Source organism: Miniopterus natalensis, chromosome 11, assembly GCF_054644295.1.
Source record: "Miniopterus natalensis isolate mMinNat1 chromosome 11, mMinNat1.hap1, whole genome shotgun sequence".
In the NCBI taxonomy this organism is placed as follows: Eukaryota; Metazoa; Chordata; class Mammalia; order Chiroptera; family Miniopteridae; genus Miniopterus; species Miniopterus natalensis.
In genome coordinates this window covers 13843743-13871679 of record NC_142091.1, presented here as the reverse complement: position 1 = coordinate 13871679, position 27937 = coordinate 13843743, and the positions used below count along the sequence as shown (strand labels likewise).

At 38.1% G+C, this 27937-nt stretch overlaps 1 protein-coding gene across 1 annotated transcript in view; it reads left to right on the top strand.

The window, feature by feature from the left end:
* ZC3H12C (zinc finger CCCH-type containing 12C) overlaps positions 1 to 27937 on the top strand; it is a 58481-nt gene that overhangs the window by 10617 nt on the left and 19927 nt on the right. Inside the window, exon 2 of the mRNA XM_087821557.1 lies at positions 18592 to 19343. Within this exon, the coding sequence (XP_087677683.1) occupies positions 18664 to 19343 (680 nt within the window). The 5' untranslated portion in view covers positions 18592 to 18663. The remainder of the gene's footprint in view (positions 1 to 18591; positions 19344 to 27937) is intronic.

Genomic DNA, 27937 nt, shown 5'->3' with positions numbered 1-27937 from the left:
ACAGGTGGGGAAGGCGCTGTGCAGCTCCTGAGTGACAGCCAGGAGCCTGGTGCAGAGGCCGGTGGGGAAGGCGCTGTGCAGCTCCTGAGTGACAGCCAGGAGCCTGGTGCAGAGGCCGGTGGGGAAGGCGCTGTGCAGCTCCTGAGTGACAGCCAGGAGCCTGGTGCAGAGGCCGGTGGGGAAGGCGCTGTGCAGCTCCTGACTGACAGCCAGGAGCCTGGTGCAGAGGCCGGTGGGGAAGGCGCTGTGCAGCTCCTGAGTGACAGCCGGGAGCCTGGTGCAGAGGCCGGTGGGGAAGGCGCTGTGCAGCTCCTGAGTGACAGCCAGGAGCCGGTGCCAGTCTGGCAGGCTTGCTGTCGGGTGCTGAGTCTTGGGCCGGATCGTCCCTCGGAATGACAGGTGGATCATAAGTGTTTATTTCCTACTTTGCTAGCAAATGACTACTTAAGTTTTATGTGCATTTTAATTAGGTACTTATTTGATTATAAACACCCGAAATAGGACAGTTCAACATGGATTTACATTTGATCAAAATTCAGAAACAATTTTCTTCTCAGTGCCTGATGGCCTCTACCTCAACTTTTTGTATTGACTCTTAAAAAGATAATCAGAATTATAATCGAAAATAAAATGACCATTTACTTACTTGAGAATGACTGGTTCTGAAGACTAGTTTATTTAATTGCCAAATCTTTGCTGCCCAGTAGCCTTTTGCTTAGGAAACGCGCTGGGTCGGGCCCTCGCGGAGGGAGCTGGGCTGGGCGGGCTGCGCCCCGGTTCTCGTCGTCTGCCTCCCTGGGCTCCTTGCGGTGGTCACCCCCTTCCCCTGGAGTCCTCCACACCTGGCGTCAGATCCTTGCTCTGATACCCGCACTGACCCGTCACTGGGAGCCTGGTTTTCGGTGGGGAGGGATTGGAAGGAGCCGCCTGGACGGGCGCCTTTACTCCGGCAGGTGGCAGCCCCGAGCCCGGGTGCCTCGGGGCCGGGGAGGAAGGTGGAAGGTGGGGCTGGAGAGGGGGCAGCAGCGCCCCGCGGGGACCCCCTGCGCCCTGGGGCCCGCGGGCCGCCCCGCGCCTTCCTCGGGCGCCACTGTGGGCCCCGCGGGTGTCGGGCGCGGGGGGCTGTGAGGCTGAGGGTGCCCCAAGGGCCCTTCCGCGCTCCTCTGAGGTTCGTCCTTTAGTCACTCTCGCCGTGATTCACTCGTGCCCGGCGTGCGCCCCTTTCTCCCAGTCCTCCCCAGCCGCCCAGAACGGCCTGTCTGCACCGCACCCCTTTCCTGCCAAACATGAAGAGTGCGCGTGCCCCCGCCTCTGCCTCGGCCCGCTTTCCAGGGTTTCGTTTTCTTAAGCAGGAGTTTTTGGCCTGGATTCTGCAGTTCCCCAAAGGGTCCATGGATAGATAGCATTTGGGCATCCTATGCTGCTGGGTGAGGAAAGATGTACATCTTTATATTCCTGTCCTCTAAATGAAACTTGGCCTGTCCCGTAATTACGAAAGTAAGCAACGAACCCAGTATTAATAACAGTATGTAGGACTTTGTCACCCATGTCTCTTAGTTCTTTCTCTTTTTTCCTGCATAATTTTAGGTACCAGTCACCTTGGTTTGAACTGTGATAAACCTTCCTAACTTGTCCTCTTTGAGTTTCTTGCCTCCTCAAAACTGATACAGTTGGAGTTGTCATTTTCAAAGTACTTAAAAAGACGTCATTAACGTTCTCAGAAGCCTTCAGTGGTACCCCATTACCTTCTAAAATGGGTGTAGAAATACTTCATTCCCTATTTTTAAAACTTTCCATAGCTTCCCAAGACCAAAGTTGAAACTCTAGTGTGGCGTTCGAGACTTTCCCTGAACTGGCCACGTAATTCTGTATATATTATCATCTCTCGCATCTCCGGGCCTATGATTTTGTTGCTCTCCGGGCGAAAATCTTGTGTTTCCCTCCCTCACCCCACTCCCCATCTCCGCCCTGCACAGACGCGCACCGCAGTGTCTGTAGGAATGTCATCACCATCATTCGGTCCTTAGCTTAGTGTCAACTCTCAGGACCTTCTCAAATCTAAGCCACTGTCTTTGTCCATGACATACCTCTGTGAACAGCATTAATTCCGACATGCCCTGTGTTATATAGATATTCATTTGTCTGCTTTCCCTAGTATAAACTTTATATTCTTTAGGGTAGCAGCTGTATTTATGTGGGTACCTCTCTCATCTTCCTCACATAGCATTATTTCTTTCTCGTAGGCATTCAGATAAATGTTTTTTTGAGTGAATACGTGAATTCATTGAATACTAGCTTAACCTCTCACTTGTTTCAATTGGTAATCATTCTGCTATTTTCCTGCCTTTCATCAGAGTATTATTTATTAAATGTATTAGTTGTAAACAATTTTAAAATAAAATTTGGTCTACTAGCTAGCATGTATAAAAATGCCGTAACTAGCAAGGCACTCTGTGTTTAAATGATACTACTGTCAGTAAATTCCTCAGCCATTAAAATCTTTACATAAAAGATTTTGTTAACAACTATTTAAGGGAGATAACTAGCGTGGAGTTAATCTTTCAGTAGTTAAGAACAAAGATCTTAGGAGGAAGTTAACTCTGAAAAGCGTACCAGTTTATTACTTTAGGAAAGTCTGTGCCTAGAAATTAAAATGTTTTTGAGGTGGGAAGAGATGGCTGCTCTTTGTCTGCGGCCATTTATTTTTAAGTAATTTCTCACAATCCACCATCTAGGTTGTTAAACCCAAAGAAATGTTTTCTCATTTTCCACCAGAAACTGTTTCCTCTCAGGTCCTCTTATATTTTCTATTTGTCCATTTTCTCCCTCATCCCTTTACTCCTGTCCACCATCAGATCAATGTACTTTTTCTAAATCACTGGTTTTAACCGTTTTTATCCTCGTGTTCCTTACTAAGCTTTCTCACATTACCTTCCAATTGCCCTCAGTAGCTAAAGTGTTATATGACACGTCGTCAGTTTTTCTTACAAAAATGATAGGTATGTTTAGCTTTTCTAAACTTACGTTATTACCCTTTCCCTCTGAGAGACGTTCTAAATTATTTAACAAAATTCACATGGTTAAGCTCATGAACAAAGACCTAGCATAGGGCATTTGAACTCCAGGTCATTTGATAGTTTGGTTCTATAAACATGTGGTAAGAAGAGCTAATGGGACACAGTTGTAGCCTTTGCTTGCATAGTAGCCTCTTTTTTTGCATACTCTTTCCCATTTAATACTAAAGAGAAAACTTTTAGAATTAGGTTAATGAGAACATAAGACCATGAAAAAGAGGTTTTCTATTTTTTTGTATTGCAATTTTACTTTCTGAGCAAACTTTTTAAAGAAAACACTTAACATTTACTATGTGCCAAGCACTGTTCTAAGTTTATGTATATTAACTCCTTTGATCTTCAAAACAACCCTTTGCTGTTGGTGGTGTTACTACCTCCACTTCGTAGTTGAACAACCTGAGACAGCTGTCCCGCAGCGTGCTTGGTCACTGGGTTAGCTGGCAGGGGGGCTGCAGGGTGAGGTGTTGGCTCCTACATCCCTAAGTTACGGGATTTCCCTCTGGCTCGTTGTCTTTTCTTTGAACCACATGCTGGAGTAAACTCTACCCTGACATTTATACTAAGGGTTCAGGGACACTTTTCAGAATACCAGTACATCAGAAATAATGGTGCCTGTGTAGAAACACATGGCCCAGTCTACAGTCTAGTCTAGCTCCCTTTGGTACGTACACTGGGCAGTTGGTTTGCCAATGAGAAAAAGTTTGGGTGAAATACCATATCCCTTTTCTAATGTCAGCAAAATAGTGGTGCCCAAATGTGGCAAAGGAAATAAGTTGAAGAAAATGACGATCTAGTCTTACAGTTATTGATATAAAAAGTTTTAGGGAAATATCAGCATTTATAGGGGTGAGCAAACCTAGGTTTATAGTTTTTCATATGGAAAATAATACAGTAATGAATAAATAATATAAGAATAAACTCTGCGTTCTACATACAACTGTAAATCTACTTTGCCCGCCTTTGTATAATCCTTCCAAAATGTAGTTATGTTTCTGTATTAGGTAGTCTGTTAATAGACTTCACAATATTAAGTCAAAGAAAAAAATTATATTATTTTAATGAAATCCACATTTCAGGGTTTTTTCTTAACTCATGAAGGAGGAGTATATTTCTGTACATGATTTTTAAAGGCTGTATAGTGATATGTGCATATACATACATGTATATAAACATAATTTCATGTAGCTAACACTTATTAGTGTTTAGTATATGCCTGGCACTGTTCCAAGTGTTCTAATTACATTGACTAGCTCATTAAATTTCAAAATAAACATTTTTTACAACTGAGGCATGGGGAGGTAAATTTGTCCAAGTTGGGGTGTGTGTGTGTATGTGTGTGTGTTGTATATCTATGTGTGTGCACAACCTAACCAGCAATCGGTATAACGCTTAATAATGAAGCACTAGAGGCATTCCCATTAGCATCAGGGACAACACAAAATAATCAATGTCATTTAATATTACAGTGTAATGAGATAAAAGTATGGAGCAAGAGATACAAACATTGATAAGGAAGAGACAATCTGATGATTTTATTATATGCCTGGAAACCCAAGAGCCTCAATATAATGGGGAAAGAAAAACCCTCCATTCACAAGAGCAAAATGTTTTTAAGACAAGTTTAATAAATTCCTAAGTCCCCATTAAGAAATCTAGGTAACTATATTGGAAGAGAAAATTTTAATAAACTGTTCTTGATTGATTAATCAGAAGTGCTTTTTAAGCAGGTATCACTGCAGCACAGACTCCATCAAACTCCCAACAGCTTTTGGGTTAAAACTTTCAGAACAGTTCTAAAGTATCTGAAAGCATGTACCGCATATGCAAAACATCCAGGGTAATATGAAAATGAGAAGAACTAATGATAGATTTGCACATGCAAGGTACCCAATATGTTATAAATCTACAGTTTTTAATATATGGTACAGGCAAAGAAATAGGTAAAGATCAATGTAACACAATTGGAAGTATGGAGGTAGGCCAAGCTTATAAGACATTAGTATAAAATTGAGTCATATCACTTCCTCTTCTCAAGCCCTCCAAAGGTTTCCCACCTCAGAATAAAACCCAAGTTCTTACTGTGGCCTGTGACCTTGCTACTCAAAGTAGGGTCCCTGGACCAACAGCAACAGCATCAGCTGTGAGCTCCTTAGAATGCGGAAATCTCACACCCCGCCCCAGACTTCCCGAGTCAGAATCTTCGAGATCCTCATATCTTCAGGTGCTTTGTAAAATTTGAGAAGCATTGCCCTTCAAAGTTCTACATGACCTGGCTTCTCTTCACCTTACCTTTCTGACCTCACCTTCTGACTCAGCTACTTGCTCACTTGCCGCCAGTCACACTGGCCACCTCGATGACCCAGGAACACACTCAGTCTCAGGGCTTTGTCCCTAATCCTCCCTCTTCCTGCTACACCTCTCCTTTCACTTCATTTAGATATGGGCACAAATACTACCTTATGGGAGAAGCCTTCCCTCGTTGAAAGTTTTGTGGCATTTCCATCCCCTGACGTGTATTTATTGTTCATATTCTCTCTCTCCCCCACCCCACACTACGCCCTGAGCTTGGTGGGGGAAGGACTTGCTTTGTTCTGGCTGTAGTCTCAGAGCCAGGCCCTAGGAGCATCCCATTTGCTGAATAAAACTGGTATTAAAACTTGCAGATAAGATCTCTCAGAGTTTTGAAGGGGGAGAAATTACAGCCAATTCTTGTTTTTCATTGTAGGTATGTTCTAAAAGTTGCTGCAAATACTGAACAGTTGCTCATACAGGGAACACGGGATTAGGCTCTTGTGAGCCACAGGGCAAAACATTTTCACCCACCAATTGGTACACCCTGTTGTACATGTATTGCTGTTTACACCTTATTTTATAGATAACTGTTGATTCATAACACTGAACTCATGACCAGCAGCAGCACTGTAATCAATGTCCACCAAAGCTTACCTAACATTTTCTCCACAAGGCACTTCACAGCCTTCTTGCTCTTAGGAACAAATAGGTAGCACTTCAGCACTTGGGGGCCATTTAAACAGCAAATTCACCAACAAAAAGCACAAAAATGCAAAAAAGTATCACTAAATAGTCTTTTTTAGGACTCTTGTTTACAGTAGGAGAGCTGAGATAAGAAGGGAAAGCCTCACTCTGTTCAGCCTCAGCAAGGATATGTGCCTTGGGCATCTCACATTTTCTACCTCTCTGCGCAGGCATGTCTGTAGAATGACTCCAAAGTACCATGAGTGTTAATTTTGGGTTACAAATTTTACTAAGTAGGCAAATTTGCAAATAGAGAATCCATGAATAATGGGAACCAACTATCCATCATTCTTTCAATAAGTGTTTGTTGTGTTTCTACTATGTATCATGCTCCCAGACTTATTTATCAAACCCTAACCGTGTCAGGTCGGGCCCTGTGCAAAACTTAAATAATCCAAAGGTAAGTTTAACTGTGTACCAGGAAAGTTTTCATGGCAAAGTTGGGTTTTTAGCTGAATCTTTAATGATAATGGGTAGGATTTTAACATGTGAAGCTGTGGAGAAAGGTGTTTTAGAAGAAACTTTTAAGTCAGTGTTTTTAAACTTGGCTACACATTAGAATAACCTGGAGTATGGCCAGGCTTCACCCAGACCAAAAAAAAATAAATGTCTAAGGATTAAAGTCTGGAATCCAAGCCCTGTGTTTTCAACCTCCCCCGATGATTCCAATGTGTAACCAAACTGTTTGGCTGGAGTGCAGGTCATATGAAGTAAGTAGAGAACAAATAAATCTGAAGAAGAGGTTTTGGCCCCGATGCTGAAATGCCATCATTTACTTAGCACATATTTATTAAGTGCCTGTGCGTGCCAGGCACTCTGCTGGGTGCTGCAGATAAGTCAGAAAATAAAACATGAGTCCCTGCCCTATCCGAGTTCATAATTGAATTGCATTGGCAGCTGTTTAGGATGATTCATGTTCTAGATTTAACTAATTATAGTATATGGTGGTTTGTATTTAGAAGGGATCTTGTCCTAAATGCTCAGAATAATAAATTTAATGTCTGAGTTATTACCTCTCCCCCTGGCATGAATAGAACTCTCTGAAGAAAAATTTTGTTAACAAACTTTTGTGCTAATTTCACTGAGCATATTTTCCAACAAAAGTTCATTTTGTCAGCTACTCAGTGTTTTTCAGTTTCTTGCACCCTGGGACAGTTGTCTAAAATCAAGGGCCATAGGAAGTATTAACTCAAGCATTTTGTTTTCCCATCTTACAAGAATTGTTATATAAGGAACTATTTTCTATCTTGATCATTAATAAGAACTTATATTTTGATCAAATTATAATTAACAGAGAACTTTTATTGGGTCATAGTTGGTTGACAGTTCCTTTTGTGTTATTTGCGTACCATGCTTTGTTTTCCTGAGCTCCTTTCCATTTAGTATACTACTATTACAGTCTCTTCTAGACCATTAGCAAGAACAGACAGACCTAATGATAGAGCCCTATTTTGTAAAAATATATTTCAAAGGGAGAGGGAGAGAGAGAAACATCGACGAGCAAGAAACATCAACATAGATTGGCTGCCTCCTGCACGCCCCCTACTGGGGATTGAGCCTGAAACCCAGGTATGTGTCCTGGCCAGGAATCAAACTGTGACCTCCAGGTTCATGGGTTGACCCTCAACCACTGCTGAGGCTGGAGCCCTATTTTAATTCTGTCTAGTACAATTATTCTTTATAGCCTAAATCTGTCACTTTCACTTTAACAATGCTTTTGGTCAAGGAGCTTTGAATTAGTTTGCTAAGCAGAACTACTTAACACCTAAAGAACAAGACTTGCACCCATCCCCAGCTGCTACTGCAGCCTGAAGGTGTGATGTGCAGATAGGCGCACATACTGGGGGGGAAGTGGGGAGTGTCATAGAGGAGAAGGGGGGAAATGAAGTGCAGGGGTGTCAGGAGAGAGGACTTCTGACTAGGCTTTGATCACGCTAATGTAAATACATTACCAGACGACATACAGTGTCATTTAACCACCATCGAGTTGTGATATAATTCCAAGAATGTCTTGTACGTACTTTATTACAAAATTGCACATTTTTTGTCAGATTTTCCTCAGCATTTCAATTATACTGAGTATAACTGTGCCTTGTTAACGTGGATGATACCACATGCTTTCTACTTTGTTTCGAATCACGTGTGCCCTTTTTCTCTCACGAATTTTCTCTCCACTACTCCCCCAAGTATCAGTTGCTATAGTAACCTGTTACATCAGCGCTTTGGGTGTGACTTGTACTCCCGACCTTTGCCAAGACTCCTTGTTCCTTGAGTTTGTACAAGTTTTATAGGAATTTAAGCTAATCTGCTTAAAGGCTTGTCTAATGAATTTTTTAAAATACTAAATGGGAAGCTAATCACTGGGAAATAGTTGAAGTCTAAGAATATGGGTTATATTGTCACTTAAAATGACTATAGAAAAGTTTCCTTGTTTTTAGGCCACCGGGAAGAAGTACTGCTTTTGTGGATTTATTTAGTATCTGTCCCTGAACCCTAAAGACTGGTGAGGGTTGTCTGCTCTTAGTGGTAGGGTACTGGAAGATTATTTTAATCAAACTCAATGAATTTTATTTTGAGAAGCATTTTATCTTTATTACAGAATTTTTCTTTTTTTTTTTTAATTTTATCCCTTCATATGTGTTTTTAAAGTAGTCTTATCAGAGTTAATGTATGTAAGTCTTTTTATCACTTTTTTCCCTTAATGGTTCTTTATAACAAAACTTTACTGTTAACAAAACTTTACTGTCGAGTTTATTGAGGGGCCCTTTTTCCTGCCTTAGCTCTGAACCAGCTGAGAAATAGAGAAGCCAGGCAGGTGGACATCAAAATTAATAGCAGCACTTTTTTTTTGATAGAATTATTGCAGAACATGACTTAAGATCACAGCATAAAGAGCTCAGTTACATTGAACCCCCAACTTAGAAAGCTTTAACCCCTCTGCGTCAGGCAGTGCTGGAGAGCAAAGCAGCCTTGCACTTAGCGAGCACCTACCTGGGCGGACCCTGAAGAGAGATGCGTGAGTGAGGGTCTGGGCTTTGCGCCCACAGTCCTCTTTCCAGACTTTCCCATCACGTCACTCATCCTCAACCAGCGCCACTCTAGGTGGGAAGTTGAAGCGAGAGGAGACTGCATGAAAAGACCTCATCGCCGAGAGGCCTGAGCCCACTCACTTCGAGAGCAGCAAACAGCCCCAAGGGCAGACCCTGGGCTGCACGGACATTGCAGGTAGCTGAGGGCCCTTTGATAAGCTCACCCTGTCACAAAAGAGGAAAACTAGCCGGGAGCACTTTTGTTCACGTGAATGCCTGCATTCCTATTGTCAGGAGCCTGTTTACTGGCCATAATTTTCACTCAAATGTCTTCTAGATACCAGCACACTGCTGCACATGTCGGGGTTTTTTTTTGGATGATGGCTCTGCCCTCAAGAAGCTTACAGCCTGGTTTGTAAATAAGTGCTATGCTGTACAGACCCTTTGTGTTACAGAAATTCAAAGGAAGTTGGACAGCAGTAAAAATATGAGCTAGTCCAAGGTTTTATGGAGTAAACCTTGAGCGGGGCTTAGGACAGCAGGTGTGATCTGGGAAGGTGAGGCATTGCCAGAGGACACCTAAGGTGGCTTTCCCTGTGCTAACCCTCCCCTCAGGTGAAATGGGAGATAAGATTACAGGGCCTGGAGGGGCCCAGGTTATGGAAAAAGCCTTGAAAACAAAGCAGAGAACCAGAGACTCATGGTTTGCTGCTGAGGCTTTTGAGCATAAGAGAGGTGTCAGTAAAAGTTACTTTGGCAGGGATGTACCTAGGGAGTATTCGAGGAAGGAAGGAGTAAGTAACTTAAGAAAATAAAATATATTAAAACTCTCATGGCCCACCTGACCTCCTAAGTATAATAACCCAGAGATTAGAGTTAGTGCCTGATTGATTCTGTTCCATTCTTTTACACCATGGATATAATTAGGGTTCTTGGTGGTTGGGTTTTTAACTCTCAAAAATAAGTTTTTAACTTTTTGGAGTAAAAAAGTTAAAACTTAACTTTTATATTGGTAAAACTTCATATAATAACCTTACTTCTATGGTGTTATTGTTAGGCTCAAAAGAGATGTTAAAGGGGAACAAACCCATGTTAGGAGAAGGGTACCAGGAAGCGGGCTTGGATCACCACTGTCAGAATTGATTCCAAACACTAGCATCAAAGCTCATGAGTTTCACGCTCGCTCCTCAGTGACATCCTTGGCACTGATGGATTTTAGTATCTGCCTAAAACTACACAGCCTTATTTTCTTGTTTCTCCTGTGGTAACTGCACAGTCATTGATAGCGGTGACCCAAGCAGAGCCAGCAGCTGTTTGTATTGGCTCTGCCCTGGGAAGCGGACGAGGGAAGTGTGACTAAGACGGACAGCCGATGGCCCTCTTTTCACCTACAGATGTTTTAATGTGCTTAACATTATCCAATACTAGCAACCCAGATAGTCTAAATACCACAGCAGGGTCTGATTAGCTTTTTCAGATCACTGCCTTTATTTGGTGTTTGCAAAAAAGCTTAATCCAGTGCTGGAGATCAGGCTGCCTGCTGAGCTCTTGGTAGTTTCTCTCATTCTTTGTGTTCACCGCGGCAGGAATTAGTGAGAGGATTCCTCCTCCTCCTGAATTAAAGCTATAAAATAGTAACTATAGTAGCAAGGGATAAAAAGAAGAAAGAGCCCAAGGGAAAGAAGACTGTCCATTCATACTGAAGAGTTTCCTTTTTATACACAAAAGAAAAAGTTTTTAGTATGAATTCATAAATATTGACTGTAAATATTGATCTCTGTAGTCAGTGCATAGCTTAAGTTTTATTAGGTTTTAGTTTTAACCACTTTGCATGAATAGATGTTATATTTTTCATTTTTATCTCTTTTTAGTCAAACTCAGTTTTACCAGAAGTCCCTTTACTAAACCATACTGGTGGCCTTGATTTATCTTTCTTACTCCTTTCAGGGTTGATACCTTTTACTCATGGAATTTCAAAAAATACCACACAAAAAAAGAAAAAAATAATATAAATTCTAATTTTCTCCATTTCTTTGAGGTTCGTATGCTTACCCAAGACATAAAATTTGAATTCTGTGTAATTCACTTTATAGTTTTCAATAAACTACATAATATTAGAGATTATTTTAATGGGCCTATGAAATTAGACCATCGTTAACTATTGCAGAGGCATGACTGTAACCCTTGGCAGAAAAAAAGAATAGTTCTTGCTTTAGAAATTAGTTTGCCATTCAGAAACCCAATAATTTAATTTAAAAATATTTTCAGATTTGTAAGTTTTCTAACATTTTTGAGATGGCATACCTTCAAGCTCTTTTGAGGAAATGTACCTGTAGACAAATGGTGATCTATATCATACTTTATATTTCAATTTTTTCTGGAAACAACAATAATTTTTAGGACTTTAGTAGGCATAAGGAATGCTTTCAGTGAGATAACTGAAAAATTGAACCATATGAAGTACGCCTTCCTCTTATTCCGTACAGAGAGAAGAGCTTATGTACATTCAAGTGGCTCAGTAAGGATATGATCAAGAGTCCCAGCCAGTATGGTGTTTTTCCAAGTATTCACAAATGATCTTAATTATGAGTGGCCTCTGTATGTGTGTGTCAAAGGAGAGGTTGATTTTGACTGTTCAGGGCACTCTAACCAACTCTTACATTCTTAGAGTTCATGATTATTTACATGTATAATGGAAAAGCTGAGGCCTAAGTAAAAAATTGTATTTTAAGAGCAGCTTTTTGCCTTTACTCTTTTAATTTGCACTGGAATGAAATGGAGGTTCTTGCATGTGTGCATGTGTGTGCGTGTGTGTGTGTGTGCACTACATAATGTAAGTAGGTACTCGGGCAGCAACAGATTTCCTTTTTCTGTAGTAGGGAAATATTCTCTCAACATCTGATGGTGTTTGAATTTTGATTGAATTTTTTCATCATCAGAGGCCACTTCAGACATAATGTATGCAGCTCTCAAAAGCAAGGAGTACATTGCATTATAAATACTGCACTCTGAAACTCTAAAATAAATCAAGGGTAACAAGCTTCCTCAGTGAAGGGCCTGCTTCTTGTATGCTTTTATATCCTTCAAAAATATCACAATGTTTCTTCTTTATAAAGTCAACTAGTTGCTGAACTGGAATCTGAATATTACATCATACACATTTTATGAAGTACAAATACTTTAAACAGGTGTCAAGGTTTTGCTTTTATTTAATTAGTATCCATTATAAAAGAATTTTACACTTGACATACAGAAGATGGGCTGTTCTGGTGATTTTAGGTTGAAGTTAGTTTTGTCTAAATATACATTTCAGATGAGTCATTTGGCACAAAGTTGCACCAACTTGTTTTACCTTCCTACCCTATACTTCAGTGAACTTACTTTTTAAAGTAATTTCTGTTTGTAAGCTCTTAAACCTTTTTTTGGGGCAATGTTATTTTCATCATCCCTTTTTTTCCTTTTTATTGTCTTGCAACAAATCAACACTTACCAATATTTTAGATATCCCAGAATTTCCAGGGAAATTGTTTTATTATAATCTGTCTCATTTCATCAGTAACTCATTTATTATAGAAAAGGGATTGCTGCAGTCTTTAATTGCTATTTTGACACACATCATTTTCTTTATTTTTCAAAAACAAAAAGCTATACTAGAGTATAGCCCCAAGTTTTGGGGAACATGCAACTTTTGCTACTTTAAATATAATTGGTTTCTTTGTTTCATGCATTAGAAACAAGAGGAAAAGCTGAAGCCTGCCCAAGCCAGGTGTTTCTCGTTGGCAGCCTGCTCCCTAATGACTGCGCTCCAAGAGCAGCTGCCTACTAGTCCGCTTTGTATGGCCTATTGTTGCCGCACACCCCTCGTTAATACACATGCTGCCTGGGGCAGACCCCAAGAGTGACATCAACTTGCTTATCTTAAAACCTGGACGCAGGGTGCTGAGGTTGGTTTGCATCTGCCTGGCCAACTAATTGTGAGCTTTCTGGCCTATGATTGGCTGTTACTCCACTCAGTAGTAGGTTAAGCAGAGACATTGCCGTTCCATCTGTTCAGCCATTCATTGTTCTTCTTGCCTGCCTGGAAGTCTGCAGCTAAAATTGTGTTAAGGAGTTACTGCTGAAGCTGCTTCAGAAACCAATGTCTTTGTATTTCCCTGCTAACGTGAGTATCTGTGCTACTTCATGCCTTGGAAGTTAAACTTTAGTAAATATTCATAGTATTAACTTGAACTCTGTAAAGGATAGAAAGCACCTCAAATGAAAGCCTACAAATTACTACAGAGTGCTAGAATACCAGAAAGTTAAATTATTTCTGGAAAATATGTGAAAATTTTTTACATTTTTATAATTCTGGAATTTTAAAATTACAGCTTCATGAGCATTTTGCAAGGCATTAGGCATGGCATGTAATCATTTGGTACTTAAAGATAAGTTGTAACTTGTTCTGATATTTCTATAAACAATGAATTTAGATTTTATCTTGTCACATTCTTAGGCTTCTTTAAGGTGTCCCTGTCAGACCTAGGTGCTGTAAAATGATAGTAAGATTAGATAGATTTTTCCATTGTCTTAAAAACCTAGCTTGGGAAGATGGAGTGATATAAATAGATGTTTCAAACAGCTTGTTTTAAAGATGATGATTAAGCATCCAATTGCTTTGTCAGAAGTTTCAGTGTTCATTTAGAGCTACTAATTTCTTCTCTCCCATCTTTTTCTTTCCTTGCACTAGTTTCAGATATTAGATTGAAGATGTCATTTCAAGAACGATTGCTTTCAAGAGTCCTGTAAGGGAGGAGGAGACAAAGACTTTCATCTCTCAGTTGGGAGAGAAGGAAAGAGCATAAAGGGTTAAAAAGAGGTTTTCATTTCTACCACATGCCCTATTGTGTGAACATATGCATAAGTCTATTGAAAGTTTTCAGAAGATGGGCAGGCCACCAGTTGCTGGTCTCCCACAGTTCCAGTAGACATCTGTTGCCCTGGAGCATTAACCAATCTGTTCAAAGGGACATCCTTCCTTTGTTAGGGGAGGGATGCTGACAACCGCACTCCCCGAAATACAATGGTAATTAAATACACAGAGGGTACAGCAGTAGGTATTTATTACATATTCATTATTTTATTTTCATTGTTCTCTTAGTATTACCATTTGGACAACAACCAGAACCCACTTTATGGCATTGTAACTTTACATTACAAACAAACAAACTGATTTAACAAGTTTATGGTTTAATATTCTTGATTAATATGAGGCTCTTTAGACTATAAGATAAATTATATCTGATTCGAGAAGAAGGGTTATCCAAGTTATCTAATGAGAACTCTCAGAAAGTCTCACTAAATGGGGAGTTTGTGTATATGCAACAAATTTCGAGTAAACAGCCATTATATTATTAACCTGCTAAGATAAAGTTTCTTTTTGGCCATTAAAATATTATACTTCATCATCATCTACAAAATTATGAAAATTTTGTTCTTTTTCAACAAATAATATTACTTGATTTTTAACTTATTGGGCCTTTAGCAAGAAAAATTGTTTTTATTTCCAGTACAATATCTGGAGGAAATCTATACCTTTATAAGTGTAGGAATCTGTTTTCAGACAATTATATTTTTGCCCAATACTTCCTGTGTTCATGAATATAGTATGTAAAGACCAGTTATAATGGATTCCTGATATAAAACTTAAAAATTAAGCCATATTTCTTGGAGTTTTCTGATAACTGTCAGAGTATAAACTCTGACCTACTTTATGTGTGAAACTTTGTCTATTTGCTGCTTCATGAACTGAGGAAAATTACCCTTATTAGTTAATAGTTGATTACAGATGACTTATATATGCTTGCATTTGAGTAAATACAGAACTTAAAAGTCTAATAAATGGCTTGGAAATTAAGGAGAAAAGTATTTTCTACATTACGTGTAATAAATTTTGTGATGTTGTTATGAGAGTCTTCACTATCTTTTCTTTTTCAAAATTATATTGATCATTTTTAAGGCATTGAACAAAAGATCATATGCCATTCTTTATCCTAAGATTCTTTTCATTACTTGTAAGTTTTACATATTCGTTGACAAGTACTGCAACATGTGAAAATATTTTTATCAGTTTTTAAATCTTAACATTTAATTTTTTATTGAATGATTTCAAGATATTGCCAGGTTCCTTTTTTTTTAAAGGGCCATATTAAGGCAATCCTTTACTAATTACAAGTGGGTAAGGAAGCATTTTAGTGGTTAAAGTTTAAAAAATAAGTCGTTACCGTTTGGGTCAATACAAATCAGGTTATTTCAAGTTTGTAGGCCTGGCAAGTGAACTCAGTTGACCTTATTTGTACTATTATATATTTAGCATGTTGATTTATAGGTACTAAAAATTATTTATCTGCTTGTTTAGGACAAGATAACATTGAATAACTTTCTCTGAGGTAACCAATGAAATCTGGAAGATGAAGAGAGGCCTCTCAGTGTGAAAAAAAGTTAAACCAAAGTCTTTTAAAAGAAAAAGTATTTTGCAACAAAATTAAATGTTAATTTTTAAAAAATAGGTTAGATCAAGCTTACATTTATGTTTAGTATTAAAAATCATATTAGCTCAGTTATTTCAAACTTTTGGGTTAAATGGCATATATAAAATTAAAATAATATCTCCTAGTTCAGTCTAGGGATTTGGTCAGTGAATTATTATCTTGAAGAATTATTTCATAACAGCACTTATGCATGAATTGCCACAAGTTAAAGGTGTGTAGTATTCACTAAATATGTTCATATACAAATGAGTTTTATCTGGTTTAATAATATAAAAAGCAAACAACTGACAATCTCATTTTTCTCTCTTTTGTATCATAGTCATGTAATAAAAGTATATAGCAGATTTACATAGTGTCACCAACACTTTTATATTAAACTGAAGGTGATATATAAAGATTTATATACTTTTTAGTGTGGCTAATTTTCGGTTTAAAAGCTTTACAGTATCTGGTTTTGTTTCTTTGAAAAACATAAAAATTTTATTTATGCTGTAAACATAACATTTCATCTTAACTTTCCCCACTGGCTGTATTTTTCATAAAGTATTTGTCTTGTTTGAAACAGCCCATAAGAAAAATGCTACTGCTCAAAATTAAAATAATATCTCCTAGTTCAGTCTAGGGATTTGGTCAGTGAATTATTATCTTGAAGAATTATCTCACAACAGCACTTATGCAAAACCCAAACTTTTCAGGGGAGATCAAAAATGTTGCCCATTAACTACACTTCCTGCAGTCAGAGCAGATTGTGGGGTTTACAGAACAATGATGTCGGAGCTTCCAGATCGGTTTGGCAGCTGCATTGTTCTCTGAGGGTAAACCAGACGCACTTAAGTCCCAGTCTCTTTTATAGGCTTTTGTTCATACCAAATTATTCTTTCACTGTGCTAGCATTCATGATGGCATGTTAAAAGAGTGCAGCTTAGCAACCAGCTTCTGGTTGCCAGGCAGCCCAGCTTCCAATAGGTTTTTCTTGTTTAAAATACTTTCAGTGGGAGCTCTACGAAGGCCACAGTGCAGATTTTTCTTTTAACTGTATCCCTTTATTAGGATGCTGCTGTGATTTGTTACTTGCATTATGGCATCAGTATATTACAGTAGTTAATAAATCAGTGAGTGTAAAGATTTGCTTTCAAAATTCCTTTAATTCTAAATAATTGGGCTCATGCATATCCATATTAATAGAAAAAAATTGAAATGGATACAGTTTCATAATGAAGCAATGTATATGGAGCTCGCCTAAGGAATATTTCTTTTTATCAGTTGTATAGTCAGGAGCCAGGAGAGTTTGCTGTTTCTTTAAAACTAATGGAGGCTACATTAGTAGAACAGTGATATTAACGTCTGTCTTCTCAAGGGATAAAATCTGAAGAAACTTTGGTAGAAGTGTGTAGGAGTTCTACACTGAAAGAATTTTAAGTGTATTGTATCAAGTAAAAGATTGCCATGTTCTCTAGTATTTACCATAATTAATATAATTTATTTCATTTTGTAGCAATATTTCACTCTCTAATAAGTTCAGCAAGTATGTATTCAAATGTGTGACTTAGAAAATCACTTAACATTTTTTTTTAACGTTTATATAATAGCTCCTTTCTAGTGTAAATAAGATGTTGAAGAGCTTTAGAATGAACTGTTTTTCCAATATCTTTTTTTAGGTTGTGTAAATAGATGTTTTATGACAGTCTCAAATTGAGCTGCCACTGGCATACTATATCCATGGATATAACACTGGAATTGCCTTGATAAGTAAACTACTGATGTAAATATAAGCCTTACAGTGAAGCACAGGAGAAAATAATGTTATTTTGTTAAGCTGTCCTGGTAGAGAAGTAACAATTATTCCCAATAGACTTTAAGGAAAACGATAAAGCAGCAGAAGCATTTTAAACAGTAAAAGCATTTTTATAGGGGGAAAGTAGGAGAAAAGATGACTTTTTAATCAAATGCAGATAACGGTTTATTATCTGATATATAGAAGTATTTTCTGCCATAAAAATTTAAGAAATTAAGATAACATTCAGTGTACATAATTATTTGCTGCTAATTTTATGTGAAATATTTTATTTCTTTCCTATCTATAAATGTTCATAGAATACGAGAGCTTTTCCCCACTCCCTGGAATGAATAAGAGAGCTTTTCCTCCACTCTAGTGTCCCTGGTGCTTGATAAGGGTAGCATAACATTAAAAATTATATTCTGTTACTGTGTTCAGTGTTCACAAAATAAAGCTTATTAGGGCCAAACTATTCATCTCTTAAATGGAATATAATTGACTTTATCAGTTATTTAATTCCTGTTGGCTGTTGCTGAATGTGTGCTCTTTCAACTCAATAGCAGAATTATTTTTGAATGTCTCTAGACTGTCATTGAAATTATTAACTTTTTAATTAATGATACTTTTACAATTGTAAGTTAATGTTTCCTTTCTTTCCACATGGCTTTCTCTTTAAAAGAATTTTTACAAATTTTTTATGAATTCTTTTTTTTAAATAGACATAAACTGCCGTAGCATATCTAAAACACTCTTCCTGATAGTATTCTGTGTGTCACTGTAGAAACATAGGTAGGCCTTTCTAACAGTAAAAAAGTCTCTTCCATCAAGGTTGAGAAGCAGTATGATATAGTGGAGCCAGACAAAAATTGGTAAAAAAAAATCCAGTTCACTACTTATTTTGTTGACCGGGGGGGGGGGGGGGGGGGGGGGGGGGGGGGGGGCGGAGGGGTGTCACATGGCCTTTCTAATTGCCAACTTCATATGCAAAACAGCCTGGTACTATCTTGGCTAGGGTTTGAGGGATGAGAGGGTGTGGGCATAACCTAAAGTAGGTATTTATAGTTGGGTAATTCTCTTTCAACTTGTATATTGAGACAAATGAAACAGTAAATATGAAATTCTAAATGTTTTACATTTTTCTCTAGGAATACGGAGTGCTTTGCATTCAGGAATACGGAAAAAACAGCGAAGTGGAGTCAGGTACACAGAACAGCTTCATGGGCTTGAAGGATCATCTGGGGCATGACCTAGGCCACCTTTGTGTGGAGAGCACTGACCCACATTTAAGCACATCTGTACCTTGGTCAATGGTAGAAAAACCAACAATGGATCAAGTTAATTCCGGGAAGGAAGGAAAAGAGGTGTCTGAAGAGAATGCGAGCTCTGGTGACTCTGAAGAAAGCACAAATTCTGATAACGAGTCGGAACAATTGAGTAGCATTTCGGCAGAGCCATGCTTTTTAGCCAAGGCTCACAGACAGCTGTGCAGGTCTCCCTGCTTGGAGCCTCACATCCTCAAACGCGGTGAAATCTTACAAGACTTGAAACCCGAAGAGCCCCAGACCGCACCCCGGGAAGGGAAGCCGCCCGACGTGGTGCGGGAGTACCAAACGAAACTGGAGTTTGCACTGAAGTTGGGTTATTCTGAAGAACAGGTTCAGCTGGTGCTGAACAAACTTGGCACTGACGCTTTAATCAATGATATTTTGGGAGAACTCGTCAAACTTGGAAATAAAAGTGAGGCCGAACAAACAGTTACTACTATTAACAGCGTGATGCGGGAAACGTCGTCCCTGGAGTCTCAGCGGTCTGATTCTCCAATGCTGCAGGAGATCGTGACAGATGATGGAGAAAATCTGAGACCAGTAGTTATTGATGGCAGCAATGTGGCAATGAGGTAGGTGGGAAAATCTTCAGGGATTAGTACCAAACAACCTTTGAAAGGTATTTCTAATTGTGTGACTTTTCTAACAGCCATTAAAGTCAAGGTTATTCTGTATCCTAACATTAGCTTACACGTTTCTCTTTTAGTGTTCTGTCTCTCTACTTCCAGAGTGGTCAGCCGTTTTCACCCCATTTGTCCCTGAATAGAGACCCCATTTCCCCGGATATGTCTCTTATTTTTTCTCTTCTGGCTCTATTACTATGCTGTAAAAATTAGCGTTTTTTCTTGGTTTCATGTTAACCACTAGTTTTAAATGGAGAACTTGAGTACAGTAATATTCAACAATTTTGGAATCTAGTCAGATAAATAGCCTATTTCTACATCAAGTCAAATAATCATAGGGGAAAAACACAAATTGTTTTAGGAAATAAACTATTTTTATGATTTGGGAACAAATCAAGGCAATTTTTTTTGTTTTATTTAAGAGATGTTATTCAAAAATAATTCATTAGAAACTGGGAGGGAAAGAACAAATGGAGAACTTCTAATGAAATATTTTTTATAAATGTTGGTGCCTTAAAATTCAGTTCAATTAGTACTATATAATCAACTGCTCAGTGTTCAGAACACTGGGGATATAAAGATATATGAAGGCATCAGTTCTTCTTTTATAGAGCTTAGAATTTTATATATTGTTTCTCAAAGGTCATTTGAAGGTACCTGCCACAGAATCATCTGGAGAACTTGTTGAAAATGCACATTCTGGAGCAGTGCTGTTCAGTGGAAGTATAATGTGTGGCACGTGTGTCATTTTTAATTTTCTGGTACCTACATTAAAAAGTTAAACAGATAAAAGTAATGTTAATAATGCATTTTGTTTAACCGAACGTAGCCAAAATATCATTGCAACATGTAATCAATTTAAAAATTGTTAATGAGATTTTCGCGGTACTCTTTCATGTCTCCAAATCGGGCATCTTACACTCAGAACGCCTCATTTTGGACTCATAGTGCTGCGCGCGCTCAGTAGCCACATGTGCTAGAGACCTACCAAGTCCACACACAGACCTACCAACTGCAGATTAAGGTGTAGCCCAGGCATTCCTTTTGTAAAAAGTACCCCGCTAATAATGATGGTACTGATATTTGAGGACCACTGTTTGTAGTAGGTGATCACAAGTACTTCTGCACAGGGTATGAGAAGGGCCAATTTGTAATTCTCCAAAAATAACCTTTGCAGGTGGAACCTGTATTATCCTACTTGCATTTATTTTAAAAATGTATCTTTATTGATTTCAGAAAGAGGAGGGGGGGGGGGGGAGAGAGAGAGAAACATCAGTGATGAGAGTTGTCACTGATCGGCTGCCTCCTGCACGCCCCTGATTGGGGATCAAGCCCGAAACCCAGGCATGTGCCCTGACCAGGAATCGAACCATGATCTCCTGGATCCTGTGTCGATGCTCAACCACTGAGCCACACCTGGCCAGGCCTTACTTGCCTTTTTAAGCAAATGAGACTTGCAGGATTTGCCCAAGGTACAGTATAGTTTCAACCCAAATATGTCTGATTTCAAAGTCTATACATTTTTTATTGTATAATGAAAGACAAAAGCCAGTTACAAAGGTTCGAGCCAGATATTACAAGGTCTTGAGTGCTGGGCTAGGAAATTTAAGGTTGTCCCTAATCCAAAGGTAATCGAAGATTTTTGAGGAGGGGGACGCCAAGAGTAGAGTTATGCCATATACTGATATCTGGCGGTGATGTTTAGAGTGGATTATAGGAGGGAGGAGATGAGTTTGGATGCAAACAACCCTTTTATAAAGAGGGCTTTAAATGTCATAGAGGTATGAAGTATGCATATGACCTTGAGAGGTCTTTCAGTAAAACAACCTCTCTTTAATCTTTCCCAAACGTGACCACATAAGGATTTTTTTTTCTTATAATAATCCAGGACTAGTGAACAATTACCTTAGCAGCATGATATATGTGGGGCCAAAATGCCATGGATTTGCTAAGGGAGAGAGTAATGAAGGAAGGTGTAACAGGTCCTAGAGAAACACCTGCAACCATAGCCCTGTACCAGAATCACCAGGGAGTTCTTACAAACACAACCTCCAGGACTCTCGGAGAATCTGATCCCGTGCGACTGTGGTAGAACCCAAATAACTACCTTTTTTAAGTGCCAAGGTATTTCTGATGCAGAGTTTATGTTGAGAACCATTCAAGATGAAAATGTGGGTATCTCAGGTCAGGAGGTAGAAGAAAGTGATGATCCAAGAGAAAATTAGTATGAAAAACGTGTTAGAAAAAAGCATAGTGGTAGAAAAACCAAGAGATATACAAATGGCATCAAACTCAAAAAAGAAAGAGACTTTAGGAAGAGAATATCCCGTGGGTTGTACTGAAAATAAGCTCAGAGGACATGACAGCCAGGAAGTCCTTGTCTTCAAGAATGCCATCTGGTATTAAAGATAGATGCTCACTTGCATGATGTCAAGAAGTGAATAGAGCTAGGCTTTATTCTGGATGAAGTTGGCAGAGCAAAGGAAGAAAGAAGGAAGGGCTGGGAAAGGGTTTTGTTTCATTTTGTTTTTAAGAATGAAACTGTATAAGCTGAGGGGATGGGGGAAGAGCCTCCACAGGAGAGGAGCTGAGCATATGAGTTTAATTTTTGAAGCAAAGTTCTGAAGGAGGAGACGAGAGGGGAATTTGGTATTGGACATAAATGCAGGCCTTGGAGGGGGGAGATGGCTTTAGTTTTATAAAACTTGTATCCTGTAGAAATGAATTTTTAAGATGGGTATCATCTAGATAAATGATGTCACAGTTGGGTCAGCCTGACGTCAGCTCACGTGATGAAAACCTAGTTCCAAATGGAGATAAAAAGTCCTAGGAAAACTGAAAATTTACCAAACACTGAGCATTGCTCATCCCACATGGTGAGAATTATCCACAGAAAAACCTTTAGTGTACAGAAGAGATGGCATAATCAAGGCATTTTAAATCTCGTCCTATTTCATTATGAAAGCAGACTTCTACCCCACAGTGTTCTGGCCCCATCCTGTTGCCTTGCTGTACAGGTGAAACAGTGCAAATTCGGGTCTTCTCTCCGTCATATACTTTAATCCGACACTTAATGGAAGTGTTTCAGGCCTTCCAGGACCCAGGGAGTTGACAGGAAATTTTTATTATAGCAACATTTTACTGTCATTCACAATACCAGGTACCACATCCATAACTTTGAAAGTACCAGAGCTCATAAAAAGTCATAGTAAACATTTTACATTCTGCCATTTACAAGTTCAACATAAAGTAGCGAAGTCATTTAAAAATACATGTCTACTTGAGACCCAGAATGGTAATTTAACAAAAATTCAGAGAGATTTTACCCATTTCATGTTGCATAAAATATGACATGCTTTTACTTATGAAATTAATTTCCTACTCATAAGTTTAGCAAGCCTATTATATAATAAATCTATACATATGGTAATAAATTATAATAAGTAAGTGTGGGGGGGGGTTAAGAATAGAACACTATTTTATTTCCTTCCTGATCTCTCAAGCAGATATATTCCCTATATGAGATGAATATGTTTTAACTTTATTTAAGTTATATGTTAAGAATATGTTTTAACTTTATTTATTTATTTTGCAGGCTTGTTATTAGAATTAGAGATAATTAATACCAGGCACCTGTCATGTCATAGGTGCTGAGTAAATTACAGTTATTACATTAAAGAGCCAGAATTATAATTAATGTAATGAAAACTTAGTTATTCCAGTTTTTTATTCAATATTTAACAAACATAGTAAATTAGCAGTCCATTTTATTATGACCTGTAGGTGTGTTTTAATTTTCACTGCAGTTTATATCATCAGTGGTTTTCATTGACTCCAGAATTGCCCAGGGATGAGCCACATAGCCAGAGTATATAGCTCAGGGTCCTGAAATTTCAGGGAACCTGTGTTGCCTTGAGGGAGCATGTGTCTTCTTTCGGCTTATTTAGTATCCTTTTTAAAATGTGCCACCTTGATAGAAGCTCTGGTTAAGTTTGTTGAATGAGCAGTTCACCAAAAGTTGAGGCAAATGCCCAGAACTTAGTCTAGCATAATTTGTGACAGGTGTGTCACTGCTAGATACAGGAGCAGAGAGGACTTAAGTGCACAGGAATAGAAAAGACGGTGAAGTAAGTTTAGAGAAAGCCCTACACTTTTGCGTATAAAATGTTAAACATTCAAAAAGTATTTGGTTTCTGAAACATTAAAAGAATGAAATTAACATTTAGTGGAGCTGGACTAACAATTCCTGACAGAAAGCTGCAGTTAATTTTAATTCTTTAAAAAAAATACTTCTCAGTAATTTAGCAAATTGGTCATTCAGCAAATACGCTTCTTTCCTTAATAGGGCAGGTACTTGACAGTGTAGATGTACCATGAAATGGATATTCCAGACATACAGAAATAGAGCATAATTAATATCATATTTCTGAAATGAAATTCTTGTGATACTGTGATTTTTATTTCCTCCAAGTAGCTTTACCAGCCTTCAAATCTGTGATTCCATTGAACTTGAGGTGGTTCAGCAGTGGAGTACAGAATTAGTCTCTGTCCACATGTATCTATAGTTTAAATTCACATTTTTTCTTAAATGAGTCCAGCGCTCTTTTAGTCTGAGGTTTTAGGTTTAGGACTTGTCATATCATTAACAAGGTACAATCTTGTGAGCCATCAGGGGTGGGAGCATGATCAGTTGGGTGTCAGAGCCCTTTGATTCCTAAAAGTCCTTGATTTCTTCAATATGCTTTCATGCTAGTCACCTGACTGATTTAAAATTAATTGTATCTCTATATCTTACATTAGCTTCTACCAAATATTATAAAAGATAAGAATGGTGCGGATGAAAAACCCAGAGCCCCGTAACGACCTCTGTCTGCATTATGCGGTAGCACAAATTCTTCTGCTGACACTTGACTCTTTTTGATATGAACAAACTATTGAAATTCCACCGCCACCACCCACCATACGAGCCCTCTGTCTTGGTCAGTGAGCCCAGGTTTCTGGGTTCAATCAGATCTCCTGACCGGTGGGTAAGCCTTACTGGTGCATGTTCGTGCAGAGTATTAGGACAGATATTTTCTTTGCTAATAATCTAAGTGGACCACTTTTAGCGAGTAGGATTCATGCTCTTATGGCCTCTCTCTTAGGAATAGGAAACCACCAAAAGAATTTAAGGAAGAGATGGCATGTCATTTGCCTTTAAGAAAGATCATTCTGCAGAGAAATTTAAAGGAGGATTTGAACACTAAGACTGGAGAAAAGGAGACCTACATATATTTAAAAATATATGCGAAGGTTAAACTGTAGACAGTTTCTGGACAGAAAGACGAACTAAGAACATCATTGTTTTTGTATACCAATCAAGAGGTACTGAAGAGAGAAATAAAGCAACCATTTGCTTGACAATTAACACCTCACCCCCCAGAAGGGAATGTGTTAGAAACCAGCTACTGTTAGTACAAATCTGAGTGTTAACTGAATGTAGAAAAGCACGCCAGCTCAACCTTTAGTCGTTTTCTGAAAGTCTGAACAGAAACCAGATATTTTAGAATCTCAACAAAGAAAATGCATTAGTTATGATAACTTAACTTTCTATCAAGAACAGCCCATATATTTATAAAATACAAGCAAAGTTTAGCAGTCTCTATAAATGGGATGTAAGCTTCTGGTGAATCTTTTTAAAAGCACAGAGCCTTTCATGCATCTCATCTGGTTTGTGACGTTATAAGAAATTGAGAACTCTTTCCAATGCCAGTTGAATATTGAAGGCCATTGGGCCTAGGATAAAATTGGCCTCCAGCTGTTTGGTGGGTTTGCTGTCCTGTTGCCATTTTACCATTTAAAGTCCAGCACTGACTTGTAGTAAATAAAACCCTCCTGGACAGCTAGTCCACGTGTTTGGTTTAGACCGTAGGAGAGACTACCAATTGCTAGAGTTCATTCAGATTTGTTTCTTATTCCTCAACAGAAGTTTATTGAAATTATGTGCCATGGACCTGCACGACCCAGTATGGTAACCACTAGCCACATGTGGCGACTGAGCTCTTAAAATGTGTTTCGTCCAAGTGGATATGTTCTCAAAATGTAAAGTACATAGCATATTTTGAAAACATTGTACAAAAATATATGAAATAACTTTTATATAGATTATGTGTTAAAATGATCATTTTTGATACATTGAGTTAAACAAAATTTATTACTAAAATTAATTTCTACTGCTTTTTACTTTTTTAAATGTGCTATGCTAGAGCATTGAAAATTACATTTGCAATTCACATTGTATTTCTTTTGGATAGCCTCTCAGTGGAATATGTTTTAAGACTCAACTTAGTAGGGGCTTAATATTAATTAAAAGACAGCTTAGTTTCTCTCTAGGTGAGCATCATCAGTATTACAGGTCCTTAGCAGTGGTATGCCATTTCTCTTATTGTTTTAAAGGAAATCCTTAGAGACTACAAAAAGAATCAAAGAATCAGAACTAGATTTTTTTGTTGTTTAATTAGATCAGGTGGAGTCTGACAAAGACAAATATTAGTTATATTCCACTGCATCTCTTTATAACCCTAAGTACATAATTCTAGTTGCCATCAGTCATGAATTTTAATAGACCAACGGTCAATAAACTTCCCTGTTATCTCAAATGTGTTTGTTTTAACCCTAACCTAGGAAACAGCAGCATCAGTAGTCCCGTAACATGAATAAAGTAAATTACAGTTCACCTAACCTAGTGTTAGTAATGATAAGAAATGGGAAAAGTTACCCAATTATATGAAATAGGAAAAAGTGATCAAAGCCGATGTTTTCTTCTTTAAATATTGAAGACAAGTTTACATCTACTTAACAGGTATGTTCTCTTCAGCTTTTTTAGATTAACCATACCCTTAGATCTGGATTAGCTAGATGTGCTTCCTGTTAACAACTTTGGCTTCAAATTATGGACCTTGTAAGGTCAAAGAAATCTTTCTCCTTTCCTTTTTCCTTCCCTTTCCCATTGTGAAGACACTCTCTTGGCCACACTGCTGTTGTGTCCATAACCAACTGGAGGGTAATAGCGAACTATTTCATATCAAGACTCTATCATAATTCTGATGTTGGATATTTCATTGTCCTAAGTCAGTGATTTCTTAGGCTTTTATTTTCCTTTAAAGCAGTACAATCCTGCAAATCTTGCATAGAAGCCCAGTATTTAAACCAAACAAAAGCAGAGATCTGTTTGAATTGGGGGGCATAGGTGGGGCTTTGTTTCCCACTTAAAAACCCTCAGAAGGGCCTCTGAGACACACTGTGGAATTTCTGTTTGGAACAAAGTTTGATAAATAGTTATTAAATGATTTAGTTTTCTGGTGGTATGTTCAGTATTTAGCATCCCTACAACAAAGTTTAGCTTCAAAGTGACCTTGGAAAAGAAATCAGATAATAAGCTGAGTAGACAGAAGAGTGAAAAAATAGGCATCAATCAATTATGAGCCTTCAGTAGTATGAAGGAAAGAATTCTAGATGCCGTGAGTCAGCACATGGAAGTAATAGGTTCTCAAGTACGATACGGTTTTCTAATTTAAAAGGATACTTTTTATTTATATTTTTCATTATAGACACTTAAATGACAAACCCTTATCATCATAGGGTAGCTTGATATAGTGACCCATTAAAGTCATAGAAGTTTTATAATCATACTTGAATCTTTCAGAAGAGGGTATAGCAAACTTATAGGTCAAGTTTTTTATTTAAATAAAAGATGATATATAGAAAGTTATCAAAAAAGCAATTGATTGTCTTTTTGAATCCCCTGATTACCTGGTTCTATTTTGTTTGTTTTTTAAACTAAAACTGTTTAGTGACCTTCACACATCAAACATAATTGCTCTAAAAATGACAGTTTACTGTCAATGGTGAGATTAAAGCTATTAAAGATCTACTTTATTGGTTTTATTTTCATTCCAATGCAAGCTTTTTTACATTTTCTAAAAATTAGGGCTAAAGGGACTTGAGAAAGTAAAGGAACTAATGTTTGTTGAGCCTCCAGGCACCCTTGTTCAGTTCTCACAGCCCTGTAAGGACTTATCTCCATTTCACCGTATGAGACCATCGAGACTCAGGATAAGTGACTTGGACAAGATCACACAGAAAAGTGGCAAAGAAAATACTTAAACTCATGTCTTAATTCCGAAGACTGGTGTTTTTGTTGTATTGGCCTACTAACCAAAGGCCATCTCTGTTTAATAGTAGTACTGGTTTCAGTAGTAGGAGCACTAATACTATTATATTCACTGGTAGTAGTACTGAACATGCCATTCGAGGATAATTTTTGTAATTAGATTTTAGGTGAGTTTTGGAAAGACTGACTTTTTAAGAATAGCTTTTCTTTGGTAATATAAATAATATACTTATTACATAAATTTTAGAATATAAGAAAATAAAAATCACTTATGATTTTCAAGGTTCTGTATAACATTGTAAGTCATATGTTAATTCAAAGCAAATACTCAAACTCAAGAAAAATCAGATTTGAGGAAATAAGATAATTGTAAAGATATTCCTCTGCTCTC